This window comes from Rhodofomes roseus (genome assembly GCF_022264815.1).
Source record: "Rhodofomes roseus strain CIRM-BRFM 1785 chromosome Unknown C8Q71scaffold_3, whole genome shotgun sequence".
NCBI lineage: Eukaryota > Fungi > Basidiomycota > Agaricomycetes > Polyporales > Fomitopsidaceae > Rhodofomes > Rhodofomes roseus.
The window spans coordinates 524,292-543,623 of NW_025952959.1; the positions used below are offsets into that span (position 1 = coordinate 524,292).

The following is a 19,332-nucleotide window of genomic DNA, read 5'->3' on the forward strand; positions in this document are numbered from 1 at the left end:
CCGCTTTCCTGCCATGGCAGCCTTGCGTTCCCTTTCGGGATAGTCGATCAGCTGGACAAGGGCGCTCTATGGAGGCAGTCGGGGTTTAGCTACGGCCTGCGCATGCACCGCCAATGTCAGTGAGATTGCGGTGAGATTTTTGGGCGGTATGAGCTATCCAAAGACGTGTGAAGGCGGCATGAGGAATCAGGATCTGGACACAGAAGATTGGTGAAATCGCAGCAGCTGCACGGTCGAGACTTGACAGCGGCCGCATAGACACCGACCACTGGGTAAGTGCTTATCTTACTCAGACTTGGTGTGTCTCACACTGTGACAGTGCCGGCAGTCGGCGGAGAAATGCAGCGCGCGGGGCGTACTTGGGGCGTACCGTCTCAGTACCGATACGTCGTCGTTGATGACTGCTATGCGGCGAGCCAGTACTTACCCGCGCACCCTATGTACTAAACGGCAACTCGTCATGTTGATGAAGCGTTATTTGCCTGTGACTACGTACCGCGATTTGCATTGCCTGGTGAACAGGGTTCCGAATTGACTGACCCGGCGCGGGCCACAAGGAACGGCAGGGGTCGTAGCGTGACGTAGGGGGACGCCTCAACTCGGCAGACAGCAGCTTGATTGCCTACTAGACACGGTGTCAAGCATATGTCAGACAACCTGTACGTACTGTAAATTGCTTGCTTAGAGATGCAAGTTGCCCTCCAGTCGTCGGGGCATCTGGGTCGCCTGAAGCCAAACCTCGGAAGCATATGCCACCCGAGACTAGAGGCACTGTGCAGGCACGCCTCAGCCTTGCCTTGATGTAGTAAGTAGGCATCGAGAATAACACTTTTTGCCGCCACAACAGTGAGCCGTGCACATATAGCAGCTGACGAACGAGAGACATCGAAGGTGGAGAGTATGCCGCGGGTGATGGGATGACCGTGCAGTCCTCCGAGGAAGCCAACGTGGCTGGCGATTTCGGGGATCTGACGAGGCGCGAATGACAGCGGGGGAGCGCCCGTTGGAGAGGCAGCGTAAATAAAAGTGGTTCCAGGTGCTCGCTCGCGCCTACATCCTTCCCCTACCCTGTCCTACTCTATCTCTCTTTACGGTCCCTAGTCCCCTCAGCCCGGTCGTCGTACCCCGCCATGGCGTCGAACTCGGACATTATCGTCCTCGCCGTCGGCCTGGTCCTCGCCGCAGTCTACCTGTTCCGCGACCAGCTCTTCGCCTCCAAGCCAAAGTCAACGCCCGTTGCGCTCCCCAGGAATGCAAACGCAGGCGGCGGTGACCCGCGTGACTTCGTCACGAAGATGAAGGAGGGGGTGAGTATCGGCTGCACGGTGGGGGCGTTGCAACGTATGTGCGCGCTGCAACCCCGCAGCAGTGACTTTGCATGCCCGTATGTCTCTGTATGCTCACATATCGACGTAGAAAAAACGCATCGTCATCTTCTACGGGTCGCAAACTGGTACTGCGGAGGAATATGCCATTCGTCTTGCAAAGGAGGCTAAGCAGAAGTTCGGTCTCGCATCTCTCGTGTGCGACCCCGAGGAGTACGACTTCGAGAAGCTCGACCAGATCCCGGAGGAATGCTGTGTCTTCTTCGTCATGGCCACCTACGGCGAGGGCGAGCCGACCGACAACGCCGTCACGCTCTGCCAGAACCTCTCGGACGAGTCATTCGAGTTCAGCAACGGCGAGCATAAGCTGCCCGGTCTCAAGTACGTCGTTTTCGGTCTCGGAAACAAGACATACGAGCATTACAACCTCATCGCGAAGAACGTCGACCGGGACTTGCAAAAGATGGGTGCCATCAAGATCGGCGAGCGGGGCGAGGGTGATGACGACAAGAGCATGGAGGAGGACTACTTGGAGTGGAAGGATGGCATGTGGGAGGCGTTTGCCCAGGCGATGAACGTCGAGGAGGGCCAGGGTGGAGACACTCCGGACTTCGCTGTCACGGAGGTGGAGGATCACCCGCCTGAGAAGGTCTACCTCGGTAAGTCTTTCGACATATATACTACCGTCGCCCTGGCTGACTCCGCTTAGGTGAACTGTCTGCCCGTGCCCTGACCCGCTCCAAGGGTATCCATGACGCGAAGAACCCCTACCCGGCTCCCATTACCGTCGCCCGCGAGCTCTTCCAGCAGCCCTCTGACAGGAACTGCGTGCACATGGAGTTCAACTCTGAGGGTTCCGGCATCACGTACCAGCACGGTGACCACGTCGGTGTCTGGCCGTCCAACGCTGAGAACGAGGTCTTCCGGTTGCTCTGCGCGCTCGGTCTGCACGACAAGAAGGACAAGGTCATCAACATTGAGTCGCTCGACCCCGCGCTCGCCAAAGTACCTTTCCCTGTCCCGACCACATACATCACGGTACTCCGCCACTACATTGACGTCAGCGCTGTCGCCGGCCGTCAAATGCTCGGCGTCCTATCCAAGTTCGCGCCCAACCCGGAGGCCGAGGCGTTCCTGAAGACACTGAACACGAACAAGGACGAATACACGAACGTTGTCGCGAATGGCTGCCTGAAGCTTGGCGAGGTTCTGCAGCTCGCTGCGGGTAACGATATTACCGCCGAGCCTTCGCCCGAGAACACCACGTCGTGGTCCATTCCCTTCGACATCGTCGTCTCCAGCACCCCCCGTCTCCAGCCCCGGTACTACTCCATCTCGTCCAGCCCCAAGCTCTACCCGAACTCGATACACATCACCGTCGTCGTCCTCGCGTACGAGTCTGTCGAGAGCGAGAAGGTCAAGTCGCGCTGGATCCACGGTGTTGGCTCCAACTTCCTCCTCAACCTCAAGTTCGCCGTCGGTAACGAGCACGTCTCCTTGATCGCAGAGGACGCGAAGCACAACCCTGCGCTCGCAAAGTTGCCGAAGTATGCGATTGAGGGCCCGAGGAACGCTTACAAGCAGGAGACAATCTTCAAGTCGCCCATCCACATCCGGAGATCCACCTTCAGGCTGCCGACGAACCCGAAGAGCCCTGTGATCATGATCGGTCCTGGTACTGTGAGTCCCTTTTCCCCTCATGAGCGAATGCCATATAAATCGACTCTAGGGTGTGGCGCCATTCCGCGGCTTTGTGCAAGAACGTGTCGCCATGGCTCGTCGTACGATCGAGAAGAACGGTGTCGAGGGTCTCGCCGACTGGGGCAGCATCCGCCTCTACTTCGGCTGCCGCCGCTCGGACCAGGACTTCCTCTACAAGGACGAGTGGCCCGAGTACGCGAAGGAGCTGCACGGCAAGTTCACGATGCGCTGCGCGTTCTCGCGCGAGGTGTACAAGCCCGACGGGGGCAAGATCTACGTGCAGGACCTGCTCTGGGAGGACCGCGACCACGTCGCGGACTCGATCCTCAACGGGAAGGGCTACGTGTACATCTGTGGTGACGCGAAGAGCATGAGCAAGGCCGTCGAGGAGACGCTCTGCAGGATCCTCGGCGAGGCGAAGGGCGGCTCCGCGGAGGTCGAGGGCGCCGCGGAGGTGAAGCTGCTCAAGGAGCGCAGCCGGATGCTTTCGGATGTGTGGAGCTGAGGGGATCCCTTGGATGACGGTCTGTTATTTGCATGTCGTACACCACGCTGCTTTGCATCGCTGTCGCTTTCGACGATCCTTTTACACCGTGTCGTGCACGGTGCCGGCCGTGGCATAGTATGATTTTTGGAGTTTAGATTTATTTATACGTCTTGTGCACTAGACTGGCTGCAGGCCACACATACAATGATCATCTCCTGCAACTCTCATTTCTATCTCGATGCGCCATCTGTCATATGTGTGCATGCTATCCGGGCCTGTGCACCACAATCTCGTCGAGGTTAGAGGAGATCGGGCTCGTAACCCTCGAATACTCCGTGGTCTGCCGAGCTTCCAAAATTTCATTGCAGGTGCTGCTGAACGACTGTTGAATGTGCTGTAAGACCGTCTTCGGAACCGGGACTCGTGTTGACCGCGACGTACGAGCAGTGCACGTAAGCTGCACCAGGGTGCTGAGGCTGCCCTGCGTGATCGAAGCCGCCTGTTCCCTCGCCACTCTCGGGGCGACGATTTTGCATGACGATCCCTCGACGAGTGACTCCTGTCTGGGTGGCCTTGCAACTTCAATTCCATTGTAGCGACAAGCCCATCTGCCCGCATACAGCGAGCAGGCGTTTCTGCAGCTCGTTCACGTCGTCCATGCTCGGACGTTTCGCCGTCGCCGCCGCCCCGCCGCCCATCTGTGCGAGCATATCCTCCAGACTCTCGATGGCGCGTTTTCCCTGGACTTCTTCCGGGACAGGCATCTCCATCTCGTCAGCCTCCTCTAGCCTGCGGTCACCGAGATGCTCCCGTGCGTGACGCACCGCTTCCAGGTCTGGGGGAGCGATGTCGGAGAAGCGGATGCTTCCTAGCTGGGACGTTATGGCGCGAACTTCGTCTACGGACACGGTGTTCTGGGAGGCCGTGACAGAGGTTTGGAGGGAGGAGAGGAGTGCCGTGGCGATGCCTCTGAGAATGCCTAGCTGCCGTCCGATGGGTACGCCGACTTGGGCGAAGCCTTCGTCAAACCCCGCTTGCAGGGCAGATTCTTTGCCTGCGGTGATGCCTTCACGGTATCCAGCCTGTGTGGGGATATTTCTTAAGAACACGACCAAAGAGGTACATATGCGTACATACATTGGTGAATCCGGATGATAGCTTGGCCCACTCTGCGTCCTGTACGGACTGAGGACCTTCTTGCCAGATCTCTTCGTCCTCCATGTGCTCTTAATAGCAGAATCTCTCTGTAGTATTTGAGAGATTTCCAAACCACTTTTATTTTCCAGTGGTGTAAGGATCGCAAGCAAGCGTTGAGAAAGGTCGAGAATGAAAGCTAGCAATTCAGGTTGAAAGCTCCTGTGGCCTCGGATCTCGATCGAGGGATGAGTGATCGATCGAACCAATCTGGATCGACTCGCTCACAGCCGGCCACGTCGATGGCGTCATGTGACGGACGCGACACGTCCGTCGTCGTTGGGCGGCGCGGACTCCGGCGCGCGGCGGTGTAGTCTACTTCTTGCTGTCGTAGCTGACCTCGCCATGTCATTCCTGAGGTATGCCCCACGCGAGTTGCCCTGTCGAGCATAAACGTCTGAGCAGTCGCTAGGCTCGCTATATGTGTTGCAGGCGTGTATTCGATGTTCCTGGTCAGCATCTGCGTTACATTCGAGGGAGACCATACATTGATGTCCATGCATAGCTATGGGCTATAGCTCAGGAACGATGTGAGTGCTCCAACGGATAATCTACTAAGAGCTGAAGCTGACTGCCTTCAGTATCGGTGCCCTTTGACACCATTGACGGCAAGTCCTCAGACAAGTTCAACTCGCCTCTCTTCATGAACACATGCCAGAGTGCCTTCTGCGTGCTCTCCTCATTCATCTACTTGCGCATACGGAGTCCGCGGCATCAGTCCGTCCCAGAGGTTCTAGGGCTCGCGCAAGCCTACCCCGTCAAGCAGGCATCCAATGGCACGGCGAAGGCCAGCGGGCACTCACATCACGCGAAGCCTGACCACCGGTACTCACTGAAGTCACTCCTCTTGCGCTACCTCCAATGCTCAGTCTTCGTGACCTCCGCCGCGCCCTTCGGCTTCGCCGCCCTCTCCTACATCACCTACCCGGCCATGGTGCTCGGCAAGTCCTGCAAACTCGTGCCCGTCATGTTCATGAACGTCCTCCTCTACCGCCGGCGATTCGCACCGTACAAATACGTCGTCGTCGCGATGGTCACGCTCGGAATCACGATGTTTATGGGCTTCGGCGCGGAGAAGCCGGGCAAGTCCAAGCACGGTTCAGGCGCGGACGTGGGCAGCCTCCCGATGAGCAAGCAGCTCATCGGCATCGGGTACCTGCTGATCAATCTCGCCATCGACGGCGCGACGAACTCGACGCAGGACGAGATCTTCGCGCGGTACAAGGTGTCTGGGCAGCAGATGATGTTCTGGATCAACCTGATATGTACGCTCCTCACGTCGCTCATGTGTGTGCTGCCGCTGCCATACATCCCGGTGCTGCATCCCGGAGAGAGTGGGACGACCGAGCTGCATGGCGCGTTGGATTTCATCAGGACGCACACGGAGATCGTCAAGGCTTTGCTGCAGTACTCGTTGACCGGGTCGCTAGGGCAGCTGTTCATCTTCGAGACCCTGCAGCATTTCGGCTCACTAACCCTTGTGTACGTGTTCGCTCTTGCTTCTGAATGCATCAAAGCTCACGGCGCGTATAGCACTGTCACTCTTACTCGGAAGATGTTCACCATGCTGCTATCGGTCGTTCTCTACAACCACAAGCTCACGCCGGGCCAGTGGTTAGGCACTTCCGTCGTGTTCGCCGGGATATCCGTAGAAGCCTGGGTAAAGCGGAAAGGTCCGTCAACGCCTTCATGCGTCTTTGGTATCCCACTGACCATTCAACACAGACGTACACGCAAAACGAGTCCTCCAGGAAAAGGAGAAGGCCAAAATCAAAAGCCTGTAACTCGTTCCGGGTGTCAACTCGGATGGTCGTTAGCATTCATCAAAGGATATACAACAGGATGGGCAGCAAACGGACAATATCACACACAACGTAGCATTACAACCAAGGAACTAGGTAAATTATTGATCATCTTGCCCTAGAGTGGTTTCTGCGCAGTCCGACAGAAAAAGAAAGGATGTATATCACGTCTGCATGGCATCATCCTGGTCGACGAAAGCTCGCTTGCGCTCTTCATCCCTGGGGGTGGCGTGGGGGGATGAGTGGTCTAAAATCTGGGCAGCCAGTGGGCATCCGCGGACGTACCTCTCATCGCCATCTTCGTCATCTTCGACAGCGCGCTTACGCCGCGCGGCTGCGGCCTGGTATTGCGGAAACGAGGCCACCGCGTTGCGTGCCTTGTAGATGGACTCATATTCCTGTGCCGCGGCAGTCAACATCTGATTCCCCTATAGGCGATGCCAGGACGCACCTTGAGCTGGGTTAGGAAGCCGCCGTTTGGAGAGATGCAGTATCGCCTATTCTGCACGAGATGGAGGGCGTCCTCCCAGGACAGGTTGTGATGCTGCATGACGTACATCACGACGAAGGCAGGCGAGAGGCTGATGCCCCCTATACCACCAATCAGTATCCCGTGTGCTCCCTGCCAGGATGGCTGGGACCACATACCGTTGCAATGTACAAGCACTCTTCCACCGGCTGCGACGGCCTCGTCGATGAATTGCTTCGCTCTACGTGCTACACGCGTCAGTGGCGGATCGCACAGCACGGATGTGACACGCACTGAGGGAATAGCCGGATGAGGTTCTGCTCCTCACTGTCCTGCACGTCGAGCACCATGTAGCGGAAGTGTTCCGGAAAACGGGGCCGGACGGAGAACGCCTCTTTCGCATCGCGGATGCACACACTGGCGAGGAGTGCTTGAGCATGGTAGCCGTGGCGCGCGATCGCGCGCACTTACATGTGGGTTACGCCGAGCTCTTGGAGAATCGGCAGCGATTTCGAGGCTTGGAGAGGCCCGAGGAGCAAGCCTGGTAGGATCTCTTGACATTGTCTGCGCATCTCATAGCTGGCCCGTAGAGATACAGTGAGCGGGCGGAGGTGGATGGGACATTGTGGCCCACTACTTACGACCACTCCACGTCGCCCGGGCCTTGTATCATGTCACGAATCTGCTCGTCCGTCATCTGCGGCGGCAAGGTCGCCATGGCGGGTGTGGTATGGCGAGAGGCAGCGCTGTTCTATGGTGAGTGCGGGAGGGGTGAACGTGGTAGGAGGGAGAGGGGGCGAACACTGACAGGACGCGACCGTGACTGAGATCACGGCAGCGCGTATTCGTGCCCACTTTGGGTCCGGACGCGTCTCGTGTGGCTCTACCGCTCGTGACGCTCCCCGCATCCATTGTCCTCCCCGTCACGCCTCCCAGCCTGCGCACTGAGACAAATATCGTCCGGAGTCCGTCGCGATCTAATCCTATGGCAGACGACGAAGAGATACCGTGAGCAGTTTCGATTTCATGTGCTCTGCGAGAACGCGAGATGACCGGAAAACGTGCCCCTGGCAGAACTCTGATCGAACATGGCACGGTGGACGAAAGCGAGCCGATTGAACAGCCTCGGACCGTGCCTCTGACCATCATATGCGGCTTTCTTGGAGCGGGTAAATCCACGCTAGTGAAGTACGTCCCGGCCCAGCGGAGACCATCCATTTTGTTTACTGAAGTGGTTGGCTTCGCAGACGAATCCTTACCGAGCGACATGGCTACCGGATAGCAGTCATCATGAACGAGTTCGGAGATACTGCTGTAAGACGCGGAAGGCATCATACATATCGAACACGCCCGATGCTAACGCGTAATGGAAACAGGACATCGAAGGTTCGCTGGGACTCACGACGGAATGGGCCTATGCTCATGCGCACGATTGAGCAGCAAAAACCATCAATGTCTCGTCTCCGGATGACCCGGTTCAGCAATCCGAGGAGTTCCTCGAGCTCGCGAATGGATGCCTTTGCTGTAGCATCAAAGACACTGGCGTCGCTGCGATCGAGAGGCTCATGCAGAAGAAGGGCGCGTTCGATCACATTCTTCTCGAGACTACTGGACTCGCAGATCCCGGTGAGTACGCTTCCTCCACTAGTTGGTTGTTTGGAGAGTGACGCCTTCCGCAGGTCCCATCGCGTCCATGTTTTGGCAAAACGAAGAGTTCGCAATGGGCCTGGGGAGAGATATTCACCTGGACGGTGTGGTATGCGTCGTCGATGCTGTCTTTGGCCGACAGGTACGCCATCCGTGTCATTATATGCGCCTCCATTTGATGAGACAAAACATAGCAAATGGAAGAAGATCATTCGGACGAGGGCATCGGCGAAAGCCTCAGGTTAGGTCTGCCAATATATAAACCGAGGGCCTGCCCTAGCTAACCGACATGGCACAGGCAGATCGCAGGATCAGATGTAATCCTACTAAACAAGGTTGACTTGGTGCCTGAGGCTCAAGTCGAGAGCACGGAGGGTATCATCCGGAGCATCAACCCCGCAGCCTCGATATACCGGACTGTTAGAGGACAGATTGACCTCAAGTACATCATGGGCATCGACGCTTACACCACACGCCCCCTCATTCAGGGTGCTACACACCCATCTCGTCTAACGCACGAGGACCATGATCATAGCCACGACCATAACGATCATGACCATTCGCATCCTCCGACCCACTACGAACTGCGCGGTATATCCAGCCTGCAGGTCGATTGTCCAACTCTCAACCCTTCCCAATACCAGAAGCTGGACGAGTGGATACGTAGCGTGCTGTGGGAACGTCAGGTTCCTGGCGAACCTTCAGCGGACGGAGCGTCGGGCCTGATGGTTCTCCGATGCAAAGGGATGTTCAAGACGACGGCCGGCGGGACATACGTTCTGCAGGGCGTGCGGAATCTGTATGATATCATGCAGGTGAATGAGGGGGAAGAGGCGGATACGGGCGTGCCGGACATGGGCAAGGTTGTGCTTATAGGCAAGGGCTTGAACGAACAAGTACGGCGAAGTCTGCAAGGAGTCCTTCGCGGATATTAATAAAGAGGAAGACAAAAAATTATCCTAGCGAGTGTATACTGTAAGCACATGGATAGATCACTGCTACCGGGCGTAGTGTGAGGTTAGATCTAGTTCCGACTCCCGAGGAGATCATGGGAGCTACGCTGCTACCTGAGCTTTTGAAAATCGAAACTCGAGGATCGCACAAGCGCTCGTGGCGGGGCGTAAGTCCGTAAACCCCGTCCGATCGTTTGCTCACCTTTCCGAGTCCGGCACATTCTGCCTCTCGGTACCGATTTCACTGCCCGCGGTTTCGACGAGATACCGAATTCCCTTGGACCCCCAGACTGACTCCTCTGAGCGTCGCCTTGACTCTACAATCTCTCCGATAAAACGCAGGCGCGTACACTGGTCGCATACTAGTACACCGAGCTACCACTCCTCACTCAACTCCTTCACGAATCGACATGGCTTTGACCCCAGAGGCAATCGACGTTCGGAACGTCACAACTATTGGACATGTTGACCACGGCAAGACAACGATGATGGATGCCCTGCTAGCGGCAAACAACGTTATCTCCACGAGAATGGCAGGGAAGATCAGATACTTGGACAGCCGACTTGACGAACAGGAGAGGGGGATCACGATGGAGAGCAGCGCGGTCTCTCTGAGATTCAAGGTGATGGAACGGAATGAGGCTGGAGGTATGTGTGCGCTGTACGGTGATTGCGCAGCTTGTGATCAACTGCACTAGAAAGCTTTCCGAAGACATACGCTGTGAACATGATTGACACACCCGGACACGTCGACTTCTCCAGCGAAGTGTCTACGGCGTCGCGTCTGTGCGATGGCGCGCTCGTCCTGGTCGACGTAGTGGAAGGCGTCTGCACACAGGTGACTACATTCTTGTCGTTTGACCGCTTGAGGATTGCCTTTGAACGCGTTCACCAGACCATCACAGTCCTGCGGCAGGCATGGCAAGACCGTCTGCGACCCGTCCTGGTCATCAACAAGTTTGACCGCCTCATCACCGAGCTCAAGCTATCGCCCCTCGAGGCCTACCAACACCTCTCGCAGCTCATCGAACAGGTGAACGCTGTCATGGGCAGCTTCTTCGCAAGTGAGCGGATGGAAGACGATCTCCGGTGGAGAGAAGAGCGTGAACGGCGACTCAAGGAGAAGAAAGAGTCGCACGCGGAAGAGGTGGATGCGGCAATAAACGAAGCGGACGATTTCCAGGAGAGGGACGACGAGGACATCTACTTCGCGCCGGAGAAGGGGAACGTCATCTTTGCCTCAGCTATTGCCGGCTGGGGCTTCCGGATAGGCAAATTCGCTCACCTATACGCAGTGAAACTCGGGATCAAGGAGGCCAAGCTGCGGACAGTGCTCTGGGGAGACTTCTATCTGGATCCCAAGACGAAGCGGGTCATCAGTCACAAGCACTTGCGCGGTCGCGCGCTGAAGCCGTTGTTCGTCCAGTTCATCCTCGATAATATTTGGGCGGTGTATGACGCTGTACTTATCAACCCGTATGTGACAATGCAATTCAGTATACAACTCATGGTTCTGAGACGCGAGTCGTAGAAACCCAGAGAAGGTGACGAAGATTGTGTCAACGCTCAACCTCAAGATCCCGCCGCGCGAGCTGAACTCGAAAGATTCGAAGCAGCTCCTGACGCTCATCTGCGCACAGTGGCTGTCACTCTCTTCATGTGTCATCCAGGCCATCGTCGACGTCGTCCCACCGCCGTCCGTCGCCCAAAGCACCCGTATCCCGAAGATGCTCTATCCAGATCTGTACGAATCGACCATCGCGCCGAAGAACAAGATTGAAGAGAACCTTTACTCGTGTAACGCGAGTCCTGACGCGTGTGTGGTTGCGCTAGTGAGCAAGATGTTCGCGATACCCGCAAAGGAACTTCCCGGGAACAAGAAGAAACCGCTAACCGCAGAGGATATGCGCGCCAGAGCGAGAGCAGCGAGGGAGGCACGTGCAGCACAGGCTGCAGCGATGGACGGAGACACGGCACCAACCGAGACATCGTCCACGCCTCTCGAAACGGCTCTGGAAGAGATGGCGGTGGATGACAAAGAACCAAACGGGACGGGCGAGCCTGTCGAGGCGGATGAGACGCTTCTTGGATTCGCGCGCATTTACTCAGGCACGATCCGCACGGGCACAACGATCTGCTGCATCTTGCCGAAGTATGACAGCGCGCTGGAGCCGACGCATCCAAGGAACGCAACGCATGTGGCCACTACGAAAGTGGAGGCGCTGTACGTGATGATGGGCAGGGAGCTCGTGCCTGTCGATCATGTCCAGGCGGGCAATGTCTTCGCCGTGCAGGGTTTGGAAGGTAAGGTGTGGCGGAGCGCGACGCTGTGTGCGCCGGGCGAACAGGGTCTGTCGGAGGGTGCGGACCTTGGTCAAGTGAAGGATTGCCTGCTCAATCTGGGAGGTGTCATTCGCTACGTAAGTTGCCTTGCTCGTCGCCCTGACATTCCGTATTGACTTCCGTCATAGGCAGCACCGATCGTCCGGGTCGCACTTGAACCAGAGGTTCCTGCAGACATGCCTAAGCTGATACGGGGCATGAAGCTGCTCAGCCAAGCAGACCCTTGCGTCGAGACGTTTCAGCAACAGACTGGAGAGCATGTCATCTTGACTGCGGGTGAACTTCACCTCGAGGTGGGCAGTCCGGCGGCTCCAAACGCGCAACGATAAACCTGACGGAGTGATGTAGAGGTGTCTCAGAGATCTACGAGAACGATTCGCGAAGGTCGCAATCAATCCTTCCAAGCCTATCGTACCCTTCAGAGAGACGGCTGTCAAAGCACCTGGTAAACGACTTCTTACATCACACTTGTCCTCGTTCTCATTGCATAGTCAGACATGGCACCGCCGAAAACACCTGGAGCCAAGCGAGGTACAATACAGGGAACAATCACCAATAATTTAGTCAAGTTCACTATTCGCGCCGCGCCGGTCCCAACGCAAATAGTAGAATTTCTCCAAGACAACCTCGCCACGCTCAAGCACATGGAAGTCGAACAGGGTTCAGAGCGCGGTAATATGAACGGGGCAGGGGAAGATGAAGATCATGATGCCCAGAGTGAGGTTATCAAGAAACCGAGCATCAAGCCGGAGGAGTTCTGGAAAGAATTACAGCAGACGTGTGAAAAGGTTGGTGGGGAATGGGGAGACGTGGTGGACAAGATCTGGGCATTTGGTCCGCACAGAGTGGGCAGGTGCATGCTCATCGACACGCGCTCGGTTGGACAACCCAATTCGTAAGTAGATTCTTTGATTCCACTGCCAATCAATGGAGCTGAAGTCCCCGTACAGTTTGAAGCGGCGACAAGAACGCGGGAAGGTCAATGACACCAACAGAGACAGAGATCCGCTCCTGCGTGACTTCGACAATCACCTGGAGGCCGGGTTCCAGCTAGCCACATTCCAAGGGCCCCTGTGTGCTGAGCCGGTGGAAGGCCTGGCTTACCTTGTGGAATCGGTGGAAGTCGATCGCGAAGGCATCGAACAAGAAAGGCGTAAGCACCAGCAATCATCTATGCGATGCATCGGTGTTGACTATGTCGTCACAGAACATAATCGCATGGCACAGGTCACCGGCGCATTCATAACGTCCGTGAGAGAGGCGTGTCGGAATGGTCTCCTAGACTGGTCTCCCAGGCTCATGCTCGCCATGTATACTTGTGACATACAAGCTTCGAGTATGTCCCTGCTCATAGTCGTGCTTGTCTGTACTGACTGTAAGCCAATCAGCGGATGTCCTGGGTAAGGTATATGGAGTCGTCGCCAAACGCCGAGGCCGGATCGTCTCCGAAGAAATGAAAGAAGGAACGGAATTCTTCACTGTCCGCGCTCTATTGCCGGTGGTCGAAAGTTTCGGTTTCGCCGACGGTAAGCCTAGTCAGCACGGCAACATAGTGAAGCTTTTGATGTACCTTTCGTCACAGACATCCGGAAACGGACCTCGGGGGCGGCAAGTCCGCAGCTCATCTTCAGCGGGTAAGTCGGAAACGTCCTTTCGCCACCTGCACCACTCATCATGGGTCTTTCAAGGTATGAGATGCTGGACTTGGATCCTTTCTGGGTCCCGACGACTGAGGAAGAGCTGGAAGATTTGGGAGAGAAGGCCGATCGGTCAAACATCGCGAAAGCATACATGGACTCCGTCCGGGATAGAAAGGGCATGTTTGTGGATAGGAAGATTGTCGAACATGCAGAGAAACAAAGGACCCTCAAGCGGTGAGCAACTGGCAATTGAGATGAACAGAGAGAAAGGACTGCGCACTTGTATCGCATATGTCCGAGCTGTATTGCATACGTACTCAGCCATTGTAACCTACAGCATCCCCGCCAAAACCATGTAGCATGTCTGCGTCGTCATAATATGGAATAAGCTCTATACGAAAGCACTTGTACGTTCGACCGTCCGAGTCAGGACATGATGATCCCAATCGCGGTCTCAAATTGTAAGTATTACAAGGCCTTCCGGATTGGCGAAGTCTGGCAGTGTGTCTTACACCAAGCCATAATCATCAGCAAATATTATGTGGCCACACTGCACGCTTCTGCGGTGATCCCTGGTGCGGATTCTGAGTTGTGGCGGAAATTCAAAGAGGGACCATCATTCGCGGGACTCGAGCCGACCGAGGAGGAGGGCACCGGGCACGTGGTCGCCGCACGGCGCAGGATCTCTGGAGACCACTTGCGGAATCCGCATCTATCAGGAGAGCTGCACTCGCGCTTACTCTGTGACGCTGCTCAGCCTCGCCCTGCCCTACTCGCCGCCGCCGCTCTCACTGGGTCAGCATGGCCACCGCTGCAGCCTACGGTGCCCAGCTTGGCATGAGCCCCTCGACAAGCTATGGCTCCCAGCATGACATGCAGCAACTCGCGGGCGAGGACCAGCAGGAGGAAATGACTACCTTCTGGTGTCGTGCTCTCTATGACTACCAGAAGTCCGATGCATCATCTCTCTCGTTCCAGAAGAACGACATTATCGAGGTCCTGAGCAAACTGGAGTCAGGATGGTGGGACGGTCTACTAGGCGAGGAGCGGGGTTGGTTCCCTTCCAACTATGTGACGGTTATCTCGGAGGAAGAGGCAGAGATGTCCCTCACTGGGACAGACATGTCTGCGTCCCAGCAGCCATCTCTCGCCGATGACTCTATGGTGGACATGGCTCACAGCATGTCCAGGAGTCTATCTCAGGACGACGATTGGCTCAATGCCGAGATGGAGTATTCCAACCCCGTCCAGACTCCAGCACCTCAAAGGAATGGCGTGAATGGGAGGACCATCCAACATAACGACTTTTGGGTACCCCAGGTATCGCAGGATGGCAGGGTACGTGTGATCAGATACACCCGCTCCGTCTACTGACGCTCCATGCATGCAGATATTCTACGTGAACACACAAACAGGGCAGCAGTCGAGAGACCTTCCTCAGGAGGTCGAGTATGACCCCGACGCAGACATGGCTGCGCTGGGCCCCCAGACGTCCTCCCGAGCAGGAACCAGTGCTGGGCTTGGCTTGGCTTCGGCAGACGTACAAGACAATGGGTATGGCGCTGCCGCCGGGTTTGGTGTTCCGAGGCGGTCGCGTACACCGGAGCCGTGGATGAGGCGGCTAGCCGACGACGGTCTCTCGTACTACTACGTGAACAAGCTCAACGGGGAGGTTTCCTGGACACCTCCGGAATCCACCCCGGTGCGGGAGCTCCCGAGGACACAGGGACCATCGCGAGAAGGAGGCTTTGGTAGCCGCGAGGTGGCGCCGACTACGGGTCGTCTACGCTCAGGTTCATCTGTGTCTGCAACGAGGGAGCGTAGTGGCAGCCTCTCTGATAGGCTCAGCATCAGCTCCGAGGATTCGGACATTTTCCCCACTCGACGAGATCGTTCAGGATCGACACTAAGAGATGTGGGGGCGAATGGTGCCCGCCAGCCTCAGCCGCATGCCCAACAGATCTTCCTTACACCTCCAGAACATTTGGCCAAGAGGCTGCAGCACGCACTCGTTCCCCCAGCCCCGGAGTCACCTATGGATTTGTCAAGTCAAGTGCGGGAAGCGATAGCGGCAATTGTGGAGCATCTGCAGACCGTTGCGCCTCGCCACTCGGAGCAATTCGAGGAGGTCGATCAACGTGTACTGGAAGTGGTATCAACGGTGCGGAATCTACTGTATGTCACGGCTACCCCATCCGGTCACATTCCCAGCAACCTTTATCCCCGCGACGGCCAGGATCCACGACCGTCATCCACCGGTCAGTCTCTTCAGGCGCATCTCAAAGCAGCACAAAGGAAAGTGGCTGGCACCCTTTCCAAACTCGTTCTGTCGGCTTTGGCCATGCAGTACGACCCCGGTCTGCAAAACGGCGACAAGCCGAACAGGTTGGAGTCGGACATCACGGAGCTCGAGCGTGCTGTCGTGGCTTTTGTCACGGACATGCACAACTTCCAGGAGCAGAACGCACGGGGGCAGCCGTTGCCGACGAAGCGTTTGTTCGGTGTGTTCTCCACTGCGAGCATAGGCTTGGGTTTGCCGGGGGCTGGTGTCGGTGCGACATGGAAGGGCTTCGGATACGTCGCCATGGATGCGACTGGCCAGCCGCCCATGCAGGTTCTGTCCGCCAATCAGGTCTCCGACATGAAGACGGCGGTAAAGAGCCTTTCGGAAGCGTTGGGTGGGGTAACGATGCTTCTGAAGCGTCCAGACCTGCCTATTGGTACGTCAATAGGTTTATTTGCGCGGTATTACGGCTGATCGGGCGTTAGAGCACGTACGCTTCGAGACTCAGAATGCCATTGCACAATTATATTCCACGCTGGAATTGGTCAACAACATCGATATCGCGCGCCACGTCGACGTCGACGGTGTCAGCGTATCTAATGCGCAATACCCGCCGCGCGGGCCCTACGCAGAGATGGTGGAGAACGCTCGCTTACTCATGCGAACGCTAGAGGCTTCCGTGCAGTCGCTATTCGATGATGGAGCCACCCTGTTCATCGCTGTCCAGAGTCTCGGACAGACTTACTCTAGCGAGGAAGACTATGCGATCCGGGACTACATCGACGCGTTGCTGGTCGCGATCGTCGCGAATGCTAATGTGTCTGTGCAGAGTCTGGAGTCCCTGCTCGTCGTAGGCTACGACCAGGCGAACTCGAGTCAGCATGACTACCGCAGCTCGATCGACTGGCGGTTGTCTCGCCCGCCGGACGTGTTGGATCCTGAGGCACCGCTCGACTTCGAGGCTGCGTTGAGCCGGCCGGCTCCGAGAACCCTGCCCTCCGAGCCGATCATGAGCACGTTCGACATGGGCGGCCGTATGCGCTCGGACAGTTCGGTGGAGGCGCCGCCTTGGTCCAGCCAACAGTCCGTATCGGCGACGGAGGAAACGCTTGTCGCTCCTTCGCCTGAGCCTTCGGAGATTGAGGAGGACGAGGTTGACGGTGCGTATAGCGGCCTCTGTTGACGAATTGATGCTCATGAGTTCGTTCAGTGCAATTGCCCAAGTCGCCGCCTCGCGGGAAGCCTGGTGCATCCAAGATCAAGAAGTTCTTCGGAGACGATGCACCGTCTCACATCATTGAGAAGATTAACGCCGATTCTAAGCCGTGGTATTTGCGTCCAAACTACGACAAGACAGAGATCATGATGGAGCCGGACGGCTCCGTCAGGGCTGGTACCCCTGCGGCCCTAGTAGAGCGCCTGACTGCACACGAACAAGGAGGTGAGCGCAACCTGCAAGATGAAACATTCCACATATTCTCACTGTATCGTCCTAGACACCGCGTTCAACCAGAACTTCCTGCTGACGTTCAAGTCGTTCATGACTGTCGATGACCTCTTCGATCTTCTCGTGAAGCGGTTCTACATTCAGGCTCCTCCCAACCTCTCACCGGCTGAGTTCGAGGAATGGTCCAAGCTCAAGCAAAGTATCATTCGGTTGCGGTACGTGATACGTGCCATCTTCCTTCGCGATATGAATAGCTGAGACGCTCCGTAGTGTCTTGAACATTTTCAAGACAATGGTCACAGATGACGGTATCCTGGAGAAGAGCGACTTGTACATCTTGGGTCGTTTGAAGGAGTTCGCGTCCAACGAGGATGTCGTCAACGTCGCCGCTGCCAAGCAATTACTCATTTTGATCGAGCGAAGTGTAAGGTGGATCTACCTTTCCACGCTGTTACTCTGCTCATGTACATCACAGCAAAAAGGAGGCGATGCGCCGATCAAGGTCACCCCAGTCCCCATTGCTTCGCCAGCACCTCTATATCCCCGGAATAATCGGAAGATCAAGTTGCTCGACATCGATCCTATTGAGATTGCAAGACAACTCACTCTCATGGAGTTTGCGATGTACAAGAAGATTAGGCCAATGGAATGCTTACTACGGTCAAAGGAGTCGAAACCGGGCAAGCACAACGACAATTTCTCGCAGATCATCCAGCTCAGTAATCGGGTAAGGCAAAAGCTTCAGACTGCTGTCTTGTTGGTTGACGATTACGACAGATTGCAAATTGGGTTGCAGAGTCTGTGCTGGATCGAGAAGACTCTAAGAAGCGTGCATTGATTGTCAAGCATTTCATTACCGTCGCTGACGTGAGTCGACCGTTTTCTAAACGTATCCTATCGCTGATGACCGTGACCATAGCGTTGTCGTACTCTGCAAAACTTTTCGACTATGACGGCCATCGTCTCGGGCTTGGCTACCCCACCGATTCGACGGTTGAAGCGAACCTGGGAGCAGGTCAATGCGCGTGCTATGAATCAGCTACGGGACTGCGAGTCGACCATCGACACGGCAAAGAACTTCACCAACTACCGTCAGACACTGGCGCGGATCACACCACCTTGTGTACCCTTCATTGGTGGGTTTCTGATTTCCATTGTCGCTAAACGCGCCCTACTCATGTCGCTTGTCAGGTGTCTACCTCACGACGCTAACTTTCATCAACGACGGTGCTGGTGACAAGCTCGGAGACAACATGATCAACTTCCGCAAGCGGCAGAAAGCGGCAGAGGTCATACAGGACATCAAGCGATGGCAATCCAAACCATATAACTTCCAGACTGTCGCATCTATTCTACTTTACCTCGAAGAATGCTTCAACAAGTACGCCGACGGTTTCGACTACGCCGATCAGTTCTGGAACCTCAGTCTCGAGCGCGAACCTCGAGAGCGGGAGGACGAGAAGATGGCTAGGCTGCTGCAGGAAAGTGGCTTCCTATAGTTGTGCTTCGTGCTATTGGACATTTGGTGCTCTTGATTGGTCTGTGCGCATTGCTTGTAACGTTATATCTCTCATACTTGACTTATTCCTGCTGTATGATAGTTATACCTGCTGTGGATATATGGATAGCATTGGATTTATGTATTGTACTCCATACCATGCCATAATGCTCAAATCCACAATTGCTATGTACACGTTCTCCAGGATCGCGGGTCGAAGCCCTCTGTGCTCAGTCCATCGCGTGCGTGGGAAGATGGGGCGCGTCTGTGGCGTGTCGTCGCGGCGCGCCTATAAGCGATAGCTTGACCACGATCCTCCATCTCGACTCAGTCACAACGCAAAGATGGAGGAGGAGACGTCCTTCTTCGACAAGGAGCGAGATCGACTGACAAGTGAGATCACAAGCGTAGGTTGCGACGTGGCCACCCATGAACGCGCCTCACCGGTTGCATCTGCTTTGTCTAGGGTTTTGAGGAGTTGCTGTCGTCGAGCAACAATCTCAATCGCAAACTCGAGGAGGTCCTGGGCATGACCAGAGAGT

The 19,332-nt window shown here is 56.0% G+C and overlaps 7 protein-coding genes across 7 annotated transcripts; 5 read left to right on the top strand and 2 right to left on the bottom strand.

Moving 5' to 3' along the window:
* Nucleotides 1-1,053: 1,053 nt before the first annotated feature.
* C8Q71DRAFT_820376 (cytochrome P450 oxidoreductase) lies at nt 1,054-3,745 on the top strand. The gene is made up of 4 exons (XM_047926173.1): nt 1,054-1,307; nt 1,417-1,984; nt 2,035-3,005; nt 3,055-3,745. The coding sequence occupies exons 1-4, from the start codon at nt 1,131-1,133 to the stop codon at nt 3,529-3,531; spliced, it is 2,193 nt and encodes a 730-aa protein (XP_047782802.1). The 5' UTR covers nt 1,054-1,130; the 3' UTR covers nt 3,532-3,745.
* A 258-nt stretch (nt 3,746-4,003) lies between these two features.
* C8Q71DRAFT_333272 (uncharacterized protein) lies at nt 4,004-4,844 on the bottom strand. Its single transcript, XM_047917893.1, has 2 exons — nt 4,651-4,844; nt 4,004-4,595 (listed from the first exon to the last, which is right to left on the bottom strand). The coding sequence occupies exons 1-2, from the start codon at nt 4,732-4,734 to the stop codon at nt 4,095-4,097; spliced, it is 585 nt and encodes a 194-aa protein (XP_047782803.1). The 5' UTR covers nt 4,735-4,844; the 3' UTR covers nt 4,004-4,094.
* A 208-nt stretch (nt 4,845-5,052) lies between these two features.
* Nucleotides 5,053-6,491, top strand: C8Q71DRAFT_853886 (UAA transporter; the record flags this gene model as incomplete). Its single annotated transcript, XM_047926988.1, has 6 exons — nt 5,053-5,066; nt 5,120-5,159; nt 5,213-5,237; nt 5,289-6,189; nt 6,241-6,380; nt 6,433-6,491. 6 exons carry the CDS (start codon nt 5,053-5,055, stop codon nt 6,489-6,491), a joined length of 1,179 nt encoding a protein of 392 aa, XP_047782804.1.
* Nucleotides 6,492-6,673: 182 nt separating this feature from the next.
* Nucleotides 6,674-7,696, bottom strand: C8Q71DRAFT_853887 (phosphatases II; the record flags this gene model as incomplete). Its single annotated transcript, XM_047926989.1, has 7 exons — nt 6,674-6,728; nt 6,795-6,907; nt 6,961-7,100; nt 7,158-7,219; nt 7,273-7,395; nt 7,450-7,557; nt 7,620-7,696. 7 exons carry the CDS (start codon nt 7,694-7,696, stop codon nt 6,674-6,676), a joined length of 678 nt encoding a protein of 225 aa, XP_047782805.1.
* C8Q71DRAFT_333198 (cobW-domain-containing protein) lies at nt 7,582-9,634 on the top strand. Its single transcript, XM_047917892.1, has 8 exons — nt 7,582-7,986; nt 8,053-8,166; nt 8,226-8,292; nt 8,355-8,364; nt 8,419-8,604; nt 8,658-8,767; nt 8,820-8,866; nt 8,924-9,634. Exons 1-8 carry the CDS (start codon nt 7,964-7,966, stop codon nt 9,558-9,560), a joined length of 1,194 nt encoding a protein of 397 aa, XP_047782806.1. The 5' UTR covers nt 7,582-7,963; the 3' UTR covers nt 9,561-9,634.
* Nucleotides 9,635-9,726: 92 nt separating this feature from the next.
* C8Q71DRAFT_737360 (P-loop containing nucleoside triphosphate hydrolase protein) lies at nt 9,727-14,148 on the top strand. Its single transcript, XM_047922590.1, has 12 exons — nt 9,727-10,226; nt 10,277-10,416; nt 10,474-11,054; nt 11,110-11,998; nt 12,050-12,214; nt 12,270-12,366; nt 12,417-12,816; nt 12,872-13,074; nt 13,129-13,257; nt 13,310-13,447; nt 13,504-13,555; nt 13,610-14,148. The coding sequence occupies exons 1-12, from the start codon at nt 9,989-9,991 to the stop codon at nt 13,797-13,799; spliced, it is 3,222 nt and encodes a 1,073-aa protein (XP_047782807.1). The 5' UTR covers nt 9,727-9,988; the 3' UTR covers nt 13,800-14,148.
* Nucleotides 14,149-14,250: 102 nt separating this feature from the next.
* On the top strand, nt 14,251-18,982 carry C8Q71DRAFT_820383 (ras GEF). Its single transcript, XM_047926174.1, has 10 exons — nt 14,251-14,899; nt 14,952-16,281; nt 16,331-17,005; nt 17,056-17,286; nt 17,342-17,507; nt 17,563-17,716; nt 17,768-18,019; nt 18,070-18,159; nt 18,212-18,428; nt 18,484-18,982. Exons 1-10 carry the CDS (start codon nt 14,363-14,365, stop codon nt 18,789-18,791), a joined length of 3,960 nt encoding a protein of 1,319 aa, XP_047782808.1. The 5' UTR covers nt 14,251-14,362; the 3' UTR covers nt 18,792-18,982.
* The last annotated feature ends 350 nt before the right edge of the window (nt 18,983-19,332 follow it).